Here is a 17,910-nt window from a genome sequence, read left to right on the forward strand (position 1 = left end):
TAACATAACAAAATGTGGAAAAAGTGAAGCGCTGTGAATACTTTCCTTATGCACTGTACTTGCTGGCAGTGGTAAGAGGACTCTTACTGTTTCATTGGCGAGCCCTGGTCCCTTCTGTTCATGCACTACTTGGCTTTACAGATTTACATGTGTGTACTGCACTGGAAGCTCTCACTTGGGCTTCTAGTTGCTAATTCAGTAAAAATAGGAATATTTTAATAATTATTCTATTCTTGACGTCTGCTATCCTGAGATGGTGATAGTGTTTGGAGAACAGAGACCACTGCTACCCTGAGATGGTGATAATGTTTGGAGAACAGCAAACTCTGCTATCCTGAGATGATGATTAGTGTTGCTTTTTAAATAGGCTTACCTTTGCGGAGTCCCACTAGACACACTTGTACATAGGGATGGCCACCTGTGGGTTAACCATCGATTATTACCATCCTTGGTACCATCAGTGGTTGACCTTGATGGTATAACCCCATAGGCTGGCAATCGCTGATAGTTTTATCCACCTATGGTCATCCCTGCGTTAATACTTAACGGGCCAATTAGGGAGCGGTGGCGGGTCATGTTGGTGGTGGATCTATGCTCCGTGTTCCGGCACATGAGAAAAAAAAAACATTGCATTGCTCTGTGCCATCGATGGTGGAGAATCATTGGCTCGCCATCGATGGAAAAACCATCGACCATCGGTGGTTAGCCATGATTGTTAACAACCATTGGTCGATGACCATCTCTACTTGTACTCAGATAAGAAAAACCTTTAAGTACAAAGAGTGCCACATCTAATAAAGACATTCTAGCCTGAGTTTCTCATGATTAATTAAAACCATAAATGAGGGCAAATTGAGTAAACATTTAAATGAATAAAAGGGTGGTCATAAAGCACTGGTGTGTTTAACTGTAATAATTACATTTACACTTTCCACCAAGTGCATTTTCTGATGAATCTATCAACCCACATTTATAGGAACAGATTAATGGTATGAGGTTATTTCCAAAGCCCAGGAAGAGGGTGTTCAGTTTGTAACACGCTAGGCCAGGGGTGGCGAACCAGTCAGAGGCAAAGAGCCAAAAAATATCTGTAGTCAAGTTAAAGAGCCGATAGCTGTCACAAGGCCACGCCCCATTTTTGTGCACATGCCTATGGAATGACATTTGCAGGAGCATAATCTTGTGTCACACCCCCATTTTTAGTCACGCTAGGGGCGAGCCCAGCACATTAAAAATACACAATCAACTTCCCAATATATTTTTTTCACCATTGAAGTGAAAGAAAAAGCCAAAGCAATATAGAAAACCTTGAAATAGCCACGTTCACATAACATAAACAGAAACAAGTCAGATCCACATAAATTACATTTAAAAAAACCACATTCACATAAAATACATATTGAAATCCAGAACCACATAAAATACACTGAGAGAGCCAGATCCACATAAAATACACTTTGAAATCCAGAACCACATAAAATACACTTTGAAATCCAGAACCACATAAAATACATTGAAAAAGCAAGATTCACATAATACACACTTCAGCTCCTTCCTTGCCATTCCAGCCCACATTCATGTGTCATTGCAGCCCCCCATGCAACTGCAGCGGCCCCTAATGTGTCACTTCAGCTCCCCCCCAGAGATATCTCAACAGCCCCACTCTGCCCCCCATAAGCATGAAAGCAGGCACCATATCCCCCAGCTCTCAGACTGCCCCCCCATCACTGTCTCTCAGGCAGTAGTGCCCATTATGCTGTGCCCCATATGCAGTGCCCCACTGTAGATGTGCCCATTAAGCAATGCTCCCTTTAGCAGTGCCCCTTCTGCAATGGCCCCTGTAGTCATGCCCCCAGTACTAGCTCCCCCTCCCCACCCACACCCCTATGAAGAAACTTGCCTGTCTTCATGCTGGCTCCGATCCACGTAGTGAGGGCTCCTGAGTCCTGCCGACGATGCTGGTGCCAATGCCTGCTGTGTCTAACTGGATCGTGTCATGACTTCACCCGCGCACTGCATCACTGGGAATGCTGGCCTGTGAAGCGATCAGAGGCTTCTTTAGCCTCTGATCGCTTCAGAGACCAGCGTTCACAGTACCCGTGGGGTCTGCCGAGCAGTGAGCGGGGAGCCGCATCGGAAAAATAAAAGAGCCGCATGCGGCTCGAGAGGCACGGATTGGCCACCCCTGTGCTAGGCAGACAACTGGGGGAACTTGCACATCATCAATGTTTGCCTACATTTTTTGTGGTTCATAATTATATAAAATTGGTCTGGATAAAAATTGACTCTCCAGGTGTTGCGAAACTGCAGGTCCCAGCATACTCTGTCAGCTATCCGATATCTGCAGAACATTCTGGGGCTTGTAGTTCTACAACACCTTGAGAGCCACAGGTTGTCCAGACCACCTAAGTTTACAGTAAGTTTACTAAAGTTCGATTTTGTTTTCTGTTCGATTTTGCATTTGATTTTGGTTCGATTTTTTTATGGAAGGATTTACTAAAGCCTAAATCGAATGTCAAATCGAACAGAAAGATGAATTTCAAATGAAATCGAATTTCTGAAAAACATCGATGTTTTCACATAGAGGACAATAGGATCCCTTCATTTACTAAAATTCGATTTGTAAATCGAATGAAAAACAAACTCGAACAGCAAATCCCCAAATGAATTTAAGAACTTCATGCATTCGTTTTCAGCATGAACAGTTCGATTTGACACAGATACATGCATACATCAATGAGATATCTGCATGTTTCTTAGTGTAACAAGCTTGTAAAGAGTTAATGTTAAAAAAAAAAATTACGTGAAGTCCCCCCCTAAATACACAACCAGCCCCGGACTTTTCATAGCCTGGTTGTATAAGTACAGGGAAAAAATTGCGTAGGGTTCCACTGTACTAATCACAACCAGTACTGGACTCAGATCCTGTCCTGGTTCTGGAATTATAGGGGGAAAAATGCGTATTGTCCCCTTGTAATCTCCAGAACCAGCACCGGACCCTTTCTAGCGGGGGACTGCTGCCACAGCCAGGGGAGCCCTATCACTGAGCCCCCCAGCTGCAGCATCAGCTCTGACCGCTAGTCAGCCCAGGCATCCCTGGGGAGTTGGGGACCCCCCAATAAAGGGGTCCCCCTCTCCAGGGCACCCTTAGCCTAGGCTGATAGCCCGGGGCTATCCCTGCCACCCCTGGGCGGTGGGTGGCGGGTTGATAGTGTTGGTGTTGTGTAAACATAGATTAGTGTAAACGTTGTCTTTACAGTAGAACTGCAGGTGTCAGCAAGCCTCCCCCGCATGCTGGTACTTGGGGAATCACAAGTACCAGCATGCGGGGCATTAAGAGCCCACTGTAACCTGTAATTCACCTGTAAAGAAATGTTTAAATAAACACAAGACACACACGCCGTGAAAATAAAGTTTTAATACATACACACTCACACATACTCACCTACATTACCTCGACTTGTCCATTTGTCCCCGTAGCCATCCATGGTCTTCTTAAAATAAAAAAACGAAAAAACCGAGCCACACACTAAGTAACACCCACGATGGTTATTACTTCCTGACTGAAGCGCTCAGACGCGGCTTCTGCCTTTGTAGAGCCATATCTGAGCGTTCATTGGCTGAGAGAGGTCAGCCCCCGCCTCTCTCAGCCAATGAACGGCTCCCTCCATTGAAGTCAATGGTGGGAACCGCAAAGTAAACTTTAGTTACCCTGCGGCTCTCCATTGACTTCAATGGAGGGAGCCATTCATTGGCTGAGAGAGGCGGGGGCTGACCTCTCTCAGCCAATTAACGCTCAGATACGGCTCTACAAAGGCTAGAGCCGCGTCTGAGTGCTTCATTTGGGAGAGAGCAACCATTGTGATTGCTAGCTGTTGCGTGGCTCGGTTTTATTCGTTTTTTTATTTTAAGAAGACCATGGATGCCTACTTTGGAACGAAGAGGACAGATCCACGCATAGGAGGAGGTGAGTATGTTTTTTTTTGTTTGTTTTTTACCACAGGTCCCTATGGATAATCTACTGGAGAAGGGGCCGATGCAACAAGGATACATAGGTGAATATGAGTAAATGTGTGTGTACATGTGTGAGTGCTTGTATGTTTAATAAACTTATACTGTGTACGGTGTGTGTGTCCTGTGTTATTTTAATATTGCTTTTGCAGTAGAACTACAGCTACCAGCGGGCCTGCAATGCCCCGAATGCTGGTACTTCTGGTTCTCCAAGTACCAGCATGTGGGGGAGGCTTGCTGGGACCTGTAGTTTCAAAGCAAAAGACAATATTTGAAACTATTTCAAATGTACTACACCTACACTGTCAACCCGCCACCCACCACCCAGGGGTTGCGGGGATAGCTCCGGGCTATCAGCCTAGGCTAGGGGTGTCCTGGAGAGGGGGACCCCTTTATTGGGGGGTCCTAAACTTCCCATGGATCCCTGGCCTGGGCTAACTAGCGGTCAGGGCTGATGCTGCGGTTGGGGGGCTCCGCTGGCTGTGGCATCAGCCCCCGCTAGAAAAGGTCAGGTGCTGGTTCTGGAAATTACAGGGGGACCCTACGCATTTTTTTCCTTCTATAATTCCAGAACCAGGACAGTATCTGAACCCAGTGCTGGTTGTGATTAGTACAGTGGAACCCTACGCAATTTTTTCCCTGTACTTACACAACCAGAACTGGCTATGAAGTTCGGGGCTGGTTGTGTATTTAGGGGGGACCCCACGTCATTTTTTTTTTAAACAGTAAATCTTTCCAAGCTTGTTACAATAAGATACAGTACATGCAGGCATCTCACTGAAGTATGCATGTATCTGTGCAAAAACGAACTGATCATGCTGAAAGTGATCGCATGAAGCAGTTCTTTTCAGAGTGGGATTTGCTTTTCGATTTGGACATGAATATGCCAAATCGAACAGCAAATCCCTTCTTAAACTGAAACAAGATCGAATTTGAGTTGAAAATCGAAAGCAAAATCCACTCTTAGTAAATTTGAGATGAATCACAAATCAAACTTTAGTCAATTTACCCCCTAGTCTATAACAATATGATTAATGTAAAAAATGTACTTTGTTAGAATTCTTAACTAGTTTATTATTAATCCACTTTATAGTATTTACTTATCTCTGCAGGCGATGTTGTGTAAATAAATTGAAAATAGAAATGAATAAACATTTAGACTAACCATTGACGCCCCCTCACCTTATTTACATGAATATTGCACAACATGTATCAACTTCTGATCCCATTGTTTATTAACAGTCACCTTTCATAGTCATTCTCATGTTTGAACTATATACTGCTTATATTATTATGTTACTGTACTTCTTGACTTCTAATTTCTTTGGTGCATTCATAAACAAACGTTAAAATAAATTCAGACTAACCATTAATTTTTCTATGTCTTATGTAGATAAAAAAAATGCATGTACATCTAAAATGTGTTACCAAATGACAGAATGATACACAGCGTGACTTGTGTTTATAGGCCTTGGGATTTCCAGCTTTGCTAATGAGCCTGAAAAAGCAGCTAACAACATTGACAACTGCATGAAGAAAGTAATAGATACAATTCCTCTTAATCAGCAAAACAGCACCCCTGCTTATCTCGGAGCCACTGCTGGAATGAGACTACTCCGGTGAGTGATTTAGTAGATGTAACATAAGATGTCAGACCAGGATGTAGTCACAATCCAGACTGCAGAATGCCGGCAAAGGATTTATGATAGGCGTCGAAATACTGACGCCTATCCTAATCCCGATGCCGGAAACCAGGACGACGCGTGCCCGAGGTAAGTGTGGGGCGCCCGTCCTGTTAGCCACAGGGGGGAGAGTTAGGTTTGGGGCACTTAGCGGGGTTAGCTTTATGTTTGGGGGGGAAGTTAGGGTTACTCTACCCTAGGGGGGAGAGGTTAGGGTCAGGCACCCCCCGGGAGGGTTATGTTTAGGGAGTGGTAATGGGAGGTTAGGGTTAGGCACCACCCTGGGAGTTTAGGCTTCGGCACCCCTAAGGGTGGGTTAGGGGGGTGAAGGGGGAGGGTTAGATCACTTACTTGCTGTTGTCAGGATTTCCTGCTGTCTAAACAGCTGCCGGCATTTCAATCCCATTCCGTCAGGCCAGCCATTACAATATCATGTCATTTGCAGACACAGTTATAAAGAACATATGATATGAGATTAATACACCGTGAAGAAGCATACTAGCATGTACTTGCATTGAGAATCCACTTTTCTAGTTTCTCAGCATTTTGTCTCCTGTAAACCTCAGGCTGAAAAATGAAAGTGCCGCTCAAGGAGTCCTTACCAGTATTGAGAACTACTTCAAGACCCAACCCTTTGATTTCAGAGGCGCCCACATCATTACTGGCCAGGAGGAAGGCGTGTACGGATGGATCACAGTCAACTATTTATTGGGAAATTTCTTGGAGGTCTGTGGCATGCTTTCTCCTCTCTAATCTTCAGATCCATTTATCATTACTGCTGTGGCAGGTCTGAATATTTTGACACTTGTTTGAAAAAGCTCTGCGTTCAAAATACCTCACCAGCGCAGACTGTGTGATCAGCGTTCTTCCATTTAATGCATGCCCATCAGTGGCAGCATGTAATGGAACAGTCAGAGGCTGGCATCTCACACAGTATCCTTTAAGGGTATAGAAAAACTTTGGGCTTTAATTACAAAGATGGTTATTTGCGTGTTGCAAGCAGTTTGCAGCTTGTGTTAAATCTAACAATCATTTAACATTATATGTGCTTTATAAAATATATAAAACTAATAAAAATATTTTACTTATGTTGATAAAATTACAATGAAGATGTCCTAAACAAGTTATACTATGGAAAACAATTAGGAAATGAAATTTACACAAAGTACTGACAAGTAGTCTGCAGAGCCAGCCGCAGGTCTACTAGCACCTTGTGCAAGAAATTTTGGAGTACATGCATGGATCCAACTATATTCATAATTTAAAACTTTTATTAACCAAAACACACACATTGGCCCCCACAGGGAAAAAAACCCACACTCTGGTTGAAGGATTGACCCCACAGGGGAAAAAAATAAAACCCACATTGATTCATTGCGCCCTACAGGACACAAATAAATAAAACACATTGATTCAATAATTGCTCCACAGGAAAAAAAAATAAAACACATTGAGTAATTATTATTGACTCCCCCAGCGCCCTACAGAAGATTGAGGAGCTCATTCAGACCCGGATGCAACACAGCGCACTTTCGCAGCCGTCAGGGGCCGGGTATGCACATTCCGCGGCCAGGCTTAAGAACGTCCTCTATGTCTTAAGGCCCCCATACATCAGAGATTGATTGCAGCAATCGTGCAATTTGCAATCGATTGTGTATAAAAAGCTTTCCCTTTTTCAATCGATTGCAGAATTGCCACAATCGATTGAAAAAGGGAAAGATTTTTATACACAATCGATTGCAAATTGCACGATTGCTGCAATCAATCTCTGATGTATGGGGGCCTTTAGAAAGAGAAGGCAGAGTGATCGCACGCCGGTGTAATGACGCCCACTTTTCTTTCTTAGCACACGTCATCTCCAGGAAGTGTATGATTATTCAGTAACATCGAGAGCCATCGGAGCTGCTCGCAGCCCTTGAGGTAGACCATACCCTGCCGCAAGCACTGCGTTCACTGTAGGCTGAAATACGTGTACAATGACGCATCCATGCTAATTATGCACGGCCATAGAACACCGTTTTGATGCTCAGGCACGCCTGCGTTCGCTCACATCCACTCCCCCATTTTCAAGGACCTTCTCCTGTTACCACCCACAAATGGAACTGTCACTCAAAGTAGCACTCAGTGTGTGTGCTACGAGCGCAGTGACTGGCACGCACACTGCGACGCATACGCAGACGGGTGACTATCGGCCATAGCATGTGATCGTGGCTTAGCAACCGGGTCTGAATCAGGCCCTGAATGGCCTCACCTGCTGGGTTGTCAGACAGCTGTGGAGCTAATTGCAGAAGACCAGCCTCCAGACCAGTGGGTTGGAATTTGGTCCCACTCCCTCCCTCACCCAGGCCCTCAGCCATCAGCACCATTCAGCCCCCAGCACCTCAGCAATGTCCTCCATCCCTCATCAGCTCACAGCACCTCATCACTGTCCTCAGCCCCTAGCACTTTATCACTGTCCTCAGCCCCTAGCACCTTATCACTGTCCTCAGCCACTCATTAGCTCTCAACACCTCATCACTGTCCTCAGCACCAGCACCCCATCACTGTGCTCAGCCCCCAGCACCCCATCACTAGCCTCAGCCCCACATCAGTCCCAAGCACCTCATCACTGTGCTCAGCCGCTAGCACCCCATCACTGGCTTTAGCCCCACATCAGTCCCAAGCACCTATTCACTGTGCTCAGCCCCTAGCACCCCATAACTGGCCTCAGCCCCACATCAGTCCCCAGCACCTCATCACTGTGCTCAGCCCCTAGCACCTAATCACTTTCCTCAGCCCCTCATTAGTTCTCAGCACCTCATCATTGTGCTCAGCCCCCAGCACCTCATCACTGCCCTCAGCCCCTCATCAATCCCCAGTACCTCATCACTGTCCTCAGCCCCTCATCAGCCCTTAGCACCTCATCACTGTCCTCCGCTCTTCATAACCTCAGCCCTTAGGCCCTCAACACAGTCTTCAGCCCTCATCACCGTGCTCAGACTCAGCACTGCAGCTGTGCAAGCTTCCTCAGTGTCAGTGATTCACTCACTGTGCATGGGCAGGAACAACGTGTGGCGATGTGAGCTATGATGTCATGTCGCCTTGTAGCCATTTGTAGGACCGTGTCTGATCCACCTGGAAGAGCTCAGCACTGCCAGTGCCAGGCTACAAGGATAGCTTGGAGGGTGTGGGTCACAGCTACGGTGATCGCACTGCGCTGGAGGCCCTATGCAGCCGTCTGCGGTGTGACATACATGCATCATAAATGGCACAGGCAAAATTCAGCATACTACATTTTGTCTTTTGTTTTGACTACACAGAGCTGTCTTTTATGAACCCACCTTTTTTACTATCCAATAATACACATGCCTTTAGATTTTAGCTTGACATTATAATTAATGCATGGGTTTATTATGTGCAGTATAAAAGGTGTGGGAGTATGAGGTTATGTAATGACTTAATCTTGCTAGATTAGCCATGTAGTGTATTTCTATTACCATATATTTAACCATACTTTAAAACATTCCTGAAGACACAGATCATACTTCTAACAGAAAAAGTTTTCATATCTGTAGGCCAAAATAAATCCTATTAATATGTTTGTAGCTTAGTTTATAGACATCTTTGTTCTTTGCACTATTTTTCATAAATGTCTCCACAAGTTTTTAATCCGAGTTACAGAGAAGTTGTATCTCAGTGCTTAAATGCTCTGGTTGTAATACAGGCAAAGACTTGCCGAAGCTGCTGGCCAGAGATACGTGTTAGGTTATTTCTACTAACGTCTGAATGAGAACTTCATTGAGTAGATAGATTGTACCTGATAAATTCCACATCTAGCGGATTAATCAATCTGATCAGCCCCTTAAATCATGGGGACTGTAGTCTGGAGCTATCTACTGAAGATCTGAGAGCTTAGCTTTTCGGCGCTTAGTTCCGTTAGCGAACGTTATCCACTAATCTTTAGGCTATGTTCTATAGGCTATATTTTTGCATTTTTTCACCGGAAAGGGATAATTCGGATCCATGGCTGTCTGGAGTGTGCTCATGCCCAATACAAATGTCTTGTTCAAGGATGTGATAAACGTGGTGAAGGAGGGTTTAATGGAGAAAAGTTATCGCCGGAACAGCCTGTTATCGTATACACTGTCCCGGCAAGACTTCAATGATAAATAGCCACGTTAATTAGTCTGTTTTTTTCTTTGAACGTGGCAACAACAGATGTTAATTAATGTAGCAAAAATGTGGACAGTAATAAATAGAGCTCTTAGTGATATACAAAATAGTTTGATATATATAATAAATAGTTTTATTAAGAATGCATTTGTATGAAATCATTTTATTTTCTTTCATCAGAAAAACATTTGGAGCATGTGGGTACATCCTGACGGAGCAGAGACCACTGGAGCTTTGGATTTGGGTGGCGCCTCTACGCAGATATCTTTTATACCAGAGAAGTCAGATCAAAACCCCAACAGCACAGTGGAAGTGACACTATATGGCTATAAGTACAATGTGTACACTCACAGCTTTCAGTGCTATGGGAGAGATGAATCAGAAAAACGCCTCTTGGCATCATTAGCTCAGGTATGAAAACAAAGGTGTATGTACCATATTTTGTTTGAACTATAAGATGCCTCAGAGCATAAGAGTCACTGTTCATGGTCCAAAAATTTTCCTCCGTAACCCCTTTCGCTGTGACTGAAATATTGGTATCAAGCATGGAGATCTCCAATGCACAGTATCTACTCTATCTCTTACGTGAAAGTCTTTTAGGCTTCAGTACATAAAGTCAGGGGCGCAACTAGGGTAGGCTGTCAGAGCATGTGCCCTGAGTGAGAGTGGGATGGGGCGCTAGTGGGGGAGCAGCTGCTGTGATCACGTAGAAGGAGACTCGGGGTGTGCAGGGACAGTGGGCAGCTGTACATAATTATCCCCTCCCAGGACTCATGCTCTGCAACAATAGGTTAAACAGCACCTTTATCTAATGTCTCTGTATGGCTCACCTTCTCCTCGCTGACAGCAGCAGCCTAGAAAGACCTGCCAGACAGGCAGCTGTTTCATGATGCTTCCCGAATGCTGCTTAGCTGCAACATGAGAGGAAGAAGAGAGATCTCCAACAGGTAAGTTACCCTAACTTCATAACCTCGGCCCTTAGGTGGGGGGAGAGTATAGACTGTTGTCAGGGCCGTAGAGAGGTGTGCCGGGCCCGGGTAATTTTGGGGGCATGGCCTAATGTAAGGCGGCATGGCCACACCTCCTTACAAAACAAAAAACAGTATTTGCAGCTCTGCGAAACGGCGCAGCACACTCCACATGGGGGCGCCATATGCCCCTCAGCCAGGGGCAAATCCAAGGGGGTGCGCGATCAGTGTGAACCCACCCCCGCACAGCCAGAGAAGCCTGCTCAGCCCTTGTCCCATCTCAGCCCAGGACACAGCAACGTGCGCTGGGCTGGTCTCACCTCAGTACAAAAAATGTCTAATATCACGATAACCAAAAAAGATAAAATACTTCTAGATGTGACCAGGAACGTGTACCCCCACTTTTCACCAAATTCCGGGCTGGAATTGGCTTCCTGGAACTATTTAATTGTTTCATGGCTGGGTAAAATTGATCAAATGAGTATTATTCCTACTTTGTTATAACTCTTTCAAACATTTCCAGGCTGTTCCACTTACACTATTAAGCAACAGACCTCCAAGAACATCTTCAAACATATTTAAAAAACTCAACTAGATGAGGAAAAGGTCCACCATATAGTCCATGACTCCAGACTTTCCTACCATTTATCTACTGCATTTACAAATGGGTAGGATGCAAAACTAATGGCCAACTTATTGGACAATACAGGCGAGGTAACTAATATCTTTTAGGGCATTGCTGGCCATCCCTCCACCTCGGTCTCCCAAGGTTACCATCACCAAGCGTAACCTTGAGGCTGTTGATATTATGTCATTATCCTCCCTGCTCGACTCACTTCTATCCATCATTGTGTCTCTGTCTCCTGCCCTGACCATGCTGTTTCCCTGTACACTGTCTCCCTAACTTCTGCTCTAGACCATGTTGTTTCGGCAAAACTGCTATTACAAGTATTTAACTGGGCATTCGTTTTACTGCTACTATTGGGCATTCTACTAGATATTCATTTTACTGACAAACATCTTGCTGAGCATACTTGCTACTGGTTATATTTGCTACTGATGGGCATTAGTGGGATATATCATGTGCATGGGAATTTTCATCATTGTGTTATTACTAGTTATGTTCATGGTGATAAATATAATACCTATCATTTTTTCTTGGTTATCACTAGTAACTGGTAATTATCACTAGTTGCTTACAAATAGCAATAGCATATTAGAAAAATAAAGCATAAAATAAATACAATGGTATGACTTACAATGTCTCTTGTGCTGAATGTTTTGCGGAGTGACCTGCTTCATCAGGCAGTACTATGCTTTTCTTTTTTTTATTATGATATGTTCCATTTTTTATATAAAAAGTTTTATAAATCTTTTTAAACTTTATTTTTCAAAACAATAATAATTTTAAATGCTGTATCATTAGTTTTACAATTCCATCATAAAAGTATTCCTACTCCAGGATACTATTGGGCCTGATTCAGCAAGGAACGCAGTTGCTAATAGGCCTGATAGCGTTGCTTGGAAGTTAACAATTTCTGAGTAAGGTCAGGGCTTGTGCAAGTGTACATGAGGCTGCGATGGTACTCTATTGTACCAATGGTTTTGCAGTCTTGCTAAACATTACGGATGTGTAAGGTAAGGTGGGCGTCCTTATGTAGTTCTGTGTATGGCATAGGGATCGCAATTAATTAGCATACTGTCGCAGTTGAACTGCGTGCATAATCGCTATTGCATTCGCAGTTACATTCCGTAGTAAAAAAGGCCAATTGTTGGAATTTTTTTCATTTTACAATTATATGTTTTGCTGCCTGTTATAGGAGTTTTAAGCACTCCAGGGTGCCATACATTGTCAATTCAATAAAAACAATTATGTGTACTACACCTACCTCGGTTTGGACATTACCTTATTTGTGCACACAGCTCATTTATTGAGTAAAATGTAAAAAACATTAGATATTAAGTGGTTCTACACTCATTATGTTACCAATAAGATCCCTTTGAGTCAGTGTTGGAGACATCATTTTCTAATATATACATTTCTAAAAGATAATTTTGGAAGCCTTTCTTCTTCTTGGCTGATAGGCCCCAGCAATTACCCTTTCAGTCCCCTTGACCAGACATTGCTTCGCATTGAGATGTGCCCGGAATTTTTTTTTATTCAAATATTTTCAGTGGCCCTTGATTGGATGAGATTGTGTTAGAGCATAGCATATTTTCAGCATAGAGGGAAGGTGACATATATATACTGAAAGCAAAGAGAAGAAATAGGCATCAGTGGCCATGTTTCTACATGTCTCACCTCAGAACAAAAAATGTCTAGTATCACGATAATCCTGGTGTACTCTAGTAAATATTACTTGTTACGTGTCCTGTTCATTTGTAATTGTTTTAATTATAAATCCTCCTGCTTGATCTCTGAAAAAGAGTCCCAACTTTTAATCTGTAGGTATGATGTTTTTTAAATTATATCCATTAAGTCTATATATGGTGTCAGTCTCTGAACAGGAAGATGTTTATATGTGTGTCCAAGAGTGAATTACAAACTCTTAGAGGAAATAGGAAAGTTCACAGATAATCCCTGCATGGTAAAACTTGTAATGTCTGTAGGATGGGTGTTCTTATAAAAATGCTGGTAGCAACGTGAACCTCTTCGCACTCCTCTCCACCTCAAATATAATACATATGCACAGTATCAGGGACTTAGGTGAACACAATAATGCAGGATAGGTAAGTAATGTACAGTCAAGTGCATAAATATTGGGACATTGACATAATTTTCATATTTTGGCCTCTATTCACCACCACAATAGCTTTGAAATGAAACAAACAAGATGTGCTTTAACTGCAGACTTTCAGATTTAATTTGAGGGTAATTACATCCAAATCAGGTGAACGATGTAGGAATTACAACGGTTTCTATATGTGCCTCCCACTTTTTATGGGGCCAAAAGTAATGGGACAAACTAAACAATCCTAAATCTAAGTTTCACTTTTTAATACTTTGTTGCAAATCCTTTGCAGGCAATTACAGCCTGAAGTCTGGAAAGCATAGACATCACCAGACGGTGGGTTTCATCCCTGGTGATGCTCTGCCAGGCCTCTACTGCAAATGTCTTCAGTTCCTGCTTGTTCTTGGGGCATTTTCCCTTCAGTTTTGTCTTCATCAAGTGAAATGCATGCTCAATCGGATTCAGGTCAGGGGATTGACTTGGCCATTGCATAACATTCCACTTTTTAGCCTTAAAAAACTCTTTGGTTGCTTTTGCAGTATGCTTCGGGTCATTGTCCATCTGCACTGTGAAGCGCCATCCAATGAGTTCTGAAGCATTTGACACTACCGCCACCATGCTTCACTGATGAGGTGGTATGTTTTGGATCATGAGCAGTTCCTTTCCTTCTCCATACTCTTCTCTTCCCATCACTCTGGTACAAGTTGATCTTTGTCTCATCTGTCCATAAGATGTTGTTCCAGAACTGTAATGGCTTTTTTAGATGTTGTTTGGCAAACTCTAATCTGGTCTTCCTGTTTTTGTGGCTCACCAATGGTTTACATCTTGTGGTGAACCCTCTATATTCACTCTTGTGAAGTCTTCTCTTGATTGTTGACTTTGACACATATACACCTACCTCCTGGAGAGTGTTCTTGATTTGGCCAACTGGTGTGAAGGGGTTTTTCTTCACCAGGGAAATAATTCTTCTGTCATCCACCACAGTTGTTTTCCGTGGTCTTCCGGGTCTTTTGGTGTTGCTGAGCTCTCCGGTGCGTTCTCTCTGTTTAAGAATGTTCCAAACAGTTGATTTGGCCTCACCTAATGTTTTTGCTATCTCTCTGATGGGTTTGTTTTGATTTTTCAGCCTAATGATGGCTTGCATTACCGATAGTGACAGCTCTTTGGATCTCATATTGAGAGTCGACAGCAACTGATTCCAAATGCAAATGTCACACCTAGAATCAACTCCAGACCTTTTACCTGCTTAATTGATAATGAAATAACAAGGGAATAGCCCACACCTGTCCATGAAATAGCTTTTGAGTTGATAGTCCCATTATTTTTGGCCCTTTAAAAAGTGGGAGGCACATATAGAAGCCGTTGTAATTCCTACACCGTTCACCTGATTTGGATGTAATTACCCTCAAATTAAATCTGAAAGTCTGTAGTTAAAGCATATCTTGTTTGTTTCATTTCAAAGCCATTGTGGTGGTGAATAGAGGACAAAATATGAAAATTCTGTCAATGTCCCAATATCGATGCACCTGACTGTATGTACTTACCAAGTGATGCAATACGTTCCTGCTGGTACTCCTAGTCTCTGTGCTTGTAGAGGCAATGGTGAGGATTGATATATTGTGAATAAATGGTGTTATACAAATATACTATAGACTTCAGTCTAATACAACTAATTTATTCTCAAAATGTAAACACTGTGACTCGGACTTTGTCAAGGGTGCCCACCCTTCTCCGTCTAAGTCTGGATGAAACGCGTTGGGTCATGCCCCTCACACTAATACTTAAGACTTTATGTGCAGCAATGCACTATTGAACTTTTTCCTTCTTTTAAGTAAGATCCTTCTTTTTCAGCAATTGAGATGGATGTGTTATACCAATAAGACTGTGATGAGTCACAGTGTTTACATTTTGAGAATAAATTTATTGTATTAGACTGAAGTCTATAGTATATTTGTATAACACCATTTATTCACAATATATCAATCCTCACCACTGCCTCTACAAGCATCGGGACTAGGAGTACCAGCAGGAACGTGTTGCATCACTTGGTAAGTACATACATTACTTACCTATCCTGCATTATTGTGTTCACCTAAGTCCCTGATACTGTGCATATGTATTATATTTGAGGTGGAGAGGAGTGGGAAGAGGTTCACGTTGCTACCAGCATTTTTATAAGAACACCCATCCTACAGACATTACAAGTTTTACCATCCAGGGATTATCTGTGAACTTTCCTATTTCCTCTAAGAGTTTGTAATTGACTCTTGGACAGACATATAAACCTCTTCCTGTTCAGGGACTGACACCATATATAGACTTTATGGACATAATTTAAAGAACACTCTACCTACAGATTAAAAGTTGGGACTCTTTTTCAGAGATCAAGCAGGAGGATTTATAATTAAAACAATTACAAACGAACAGGACATGTAACAAGTAATATTTACTAGAGTACTCCAGGATTGTCCTAGAGCACACCACTTTCTGTTCTAAATATAGCTATTCTAAAGGGGTCGGGATACCTCTATCAGTGGAGCAGCTAGTGACATCCACACAGAGGGCCAAGAGCGCTGTATCCCTTATCTTATGTTATATATATCACGATAAGCAAAAAAAAATCAAAAATACTTATGAATGCACATCTAAATGTGACCTTTTATACAAGGAATGTGTACCCCCACTTTTCACAAAATTCCAGGCTGGAATTTGCTTCCTGGAACTATTTAATTGCTTCATGGCTGGGTCAAATTGGTCAAATGAGTATTATTCCTACTTGGTTATAACTTTTTCAAACATTCCCAGGCTGTTCCACTTACACTATTAAGCAACCTACCTCCAAGAACATCTTTAAATATATTTAAAAAACTCAGCTAGATGAGGAAAAGGTCCTCCATATAGTTCATGACTCCAGACTTTCCTATGATTATGTATATCTTGGACAGACCCACCAGATATATTCACCAATAGATTCATCACTTGCATCCATGTGAAACTTATCAACCTTGCTGGTTTTTCTAGACATGGGCAATGGCTGTCCCTCCGTACTTCAACAAAAAGTTCCCTCAAAACCACAAAGATCATTTGAATTAATCAAGAGACTGCACATTTTGTTTTCTCTTGCCCCAACTCGAAATCTTACGACACCCACCTCCTTTGAATTGGTGTGTCTAAGGTAAGGGAGTGATATCCCAACTTTATGTCCTCCTAATTGCCTCATTAATCCCTATACATAGCCATCATGATTTGGAATTAGAGAGAGGGTTCTTCAACAGATGATGGGGTCTTGTGAATATATAGTGGAGATAGGGAAACTTTCTATTTTAATCAAAACAAGGGAAACACCCTAGAAAAAGACCATAGATTGTACTACACCCCAGAGTGTTTCTTAATGCTGACCCAAGAAATTGGCAAAACTGTGGCACTTGGTACTTTGATGGTGACCCATATTTTGTGGTCCTGTTCATTGATTACCCCTTTGGAGATAGATATCATAATCTTCTCTATACTATGATGGAAGTTTAGATCACAAAAGACCCATTGATTTCCTTTCACACTGCCCAACCCAAAATATAAATAATAATTATAAAAAAAAAACTTACCTTGCATATCAGCTGTAAACTGTGTCCTAGTCAGGAGTTGGAAGAACATGTTCAACTTCCCACAATGCAAGAACTAAAAGTCACATTTGGCATATTGCCATTATGGCAATACCAAATTACCTTCATTGAGGACATGTTTTTGAGCAGATATGGAGATATCTATAGAGATAAAAAAGGAGAGAAAATTATTCCTTTATGGAGCACTCATGGACATAGTTTTTACAATTTTACAGCAAAATTGTCAACAAATTGGGGATACCACATATTGAAATTAAACATAAATTTTATGAAGTTGTTAAAATTGTTGACAGTAAAATATTAAAAACTAGTTAAAGTACCAATTGCCACCCCTCTGAAGTCCATCCAGTGGAAGGCTCAGAACAGGCTCTCCAGGTCAAAGTTCTGTGAAGCATACACCAACAGGAGGTCTAACTGGGACTCTAACCACCCTAAAACCTGACCAGAATCCAATTGGATCACCTTGCATTGGTTTCATCTCTGTGAAGTTTTCATCCCTATCCATCCAGTGGAAGGCCCACCTTAGGCTCCCCTGGTCAAAGTTCTGCTCAGCGTAAATCAGCGGGAGGTCCGACAGGGACCTAATCTTCAAGTTAGGCATCGCAGACCAATTGCCACCCCTCTGTGAAGTATTCATCCAAATCCATCCAGTGGAAGGCCCAAAACAGGCTTTCTGGGTCAAAGTTCTGCCCGGTGCTCTCTGCCATGAGGTCCGACCGGGACTCCATCAACTCCATTAGGCATC

The 17,910-nt window shown here is 42.6% G+C and overlaps 1 protein-coding gene across 2 annotated transcripts in view; it reads left to right on the plus strand.

Moving 5' to 3' along the window:
* The window catches only part of ENTPD3 (ectonucleoside triphosphate diphosphohydrolase 3), a 103,303-nt gene that overhangs the window by 72,720 nt on the left and 12,673 nt on the right, over positions 1-17,910 (plus strand). For both annotated transcript variants that reach the window (XM_088462783.1, XM_088462782.1), the window contains 3 exons: positions 5,480-5,630; positions 6,260-6,419; positions 10,026-10,256. In XM_088462783.1, the coding sequence (XP_088318909.1) occupies positions 5,480-5,630; positions 6,260-6,419; positions 10,026-10,256 (542 nt within the window). The remainder of the gene's footprint in view (positions 1-5,479; positions 5,631-6,259; positions 6,420-10,025; positions 10,257-17,910) is intronic.

The sequence above is a fragment of the Taudactylus pleione genome, unplaced genomic scaffold (assembly GCF_031769625.1).
Source record: "Taudactylus pleione unplaced genomic scaffold, aTauple2 ptg000053l, whole genome shotgun sequence".
NCBI classification, from domain to species: domain Eukaryota; kingdom Metazoa; phylum Chordata; class Amphibia; order Anura; family Myobatrachidae; genus Taudactylus; species Taudactylus pleione.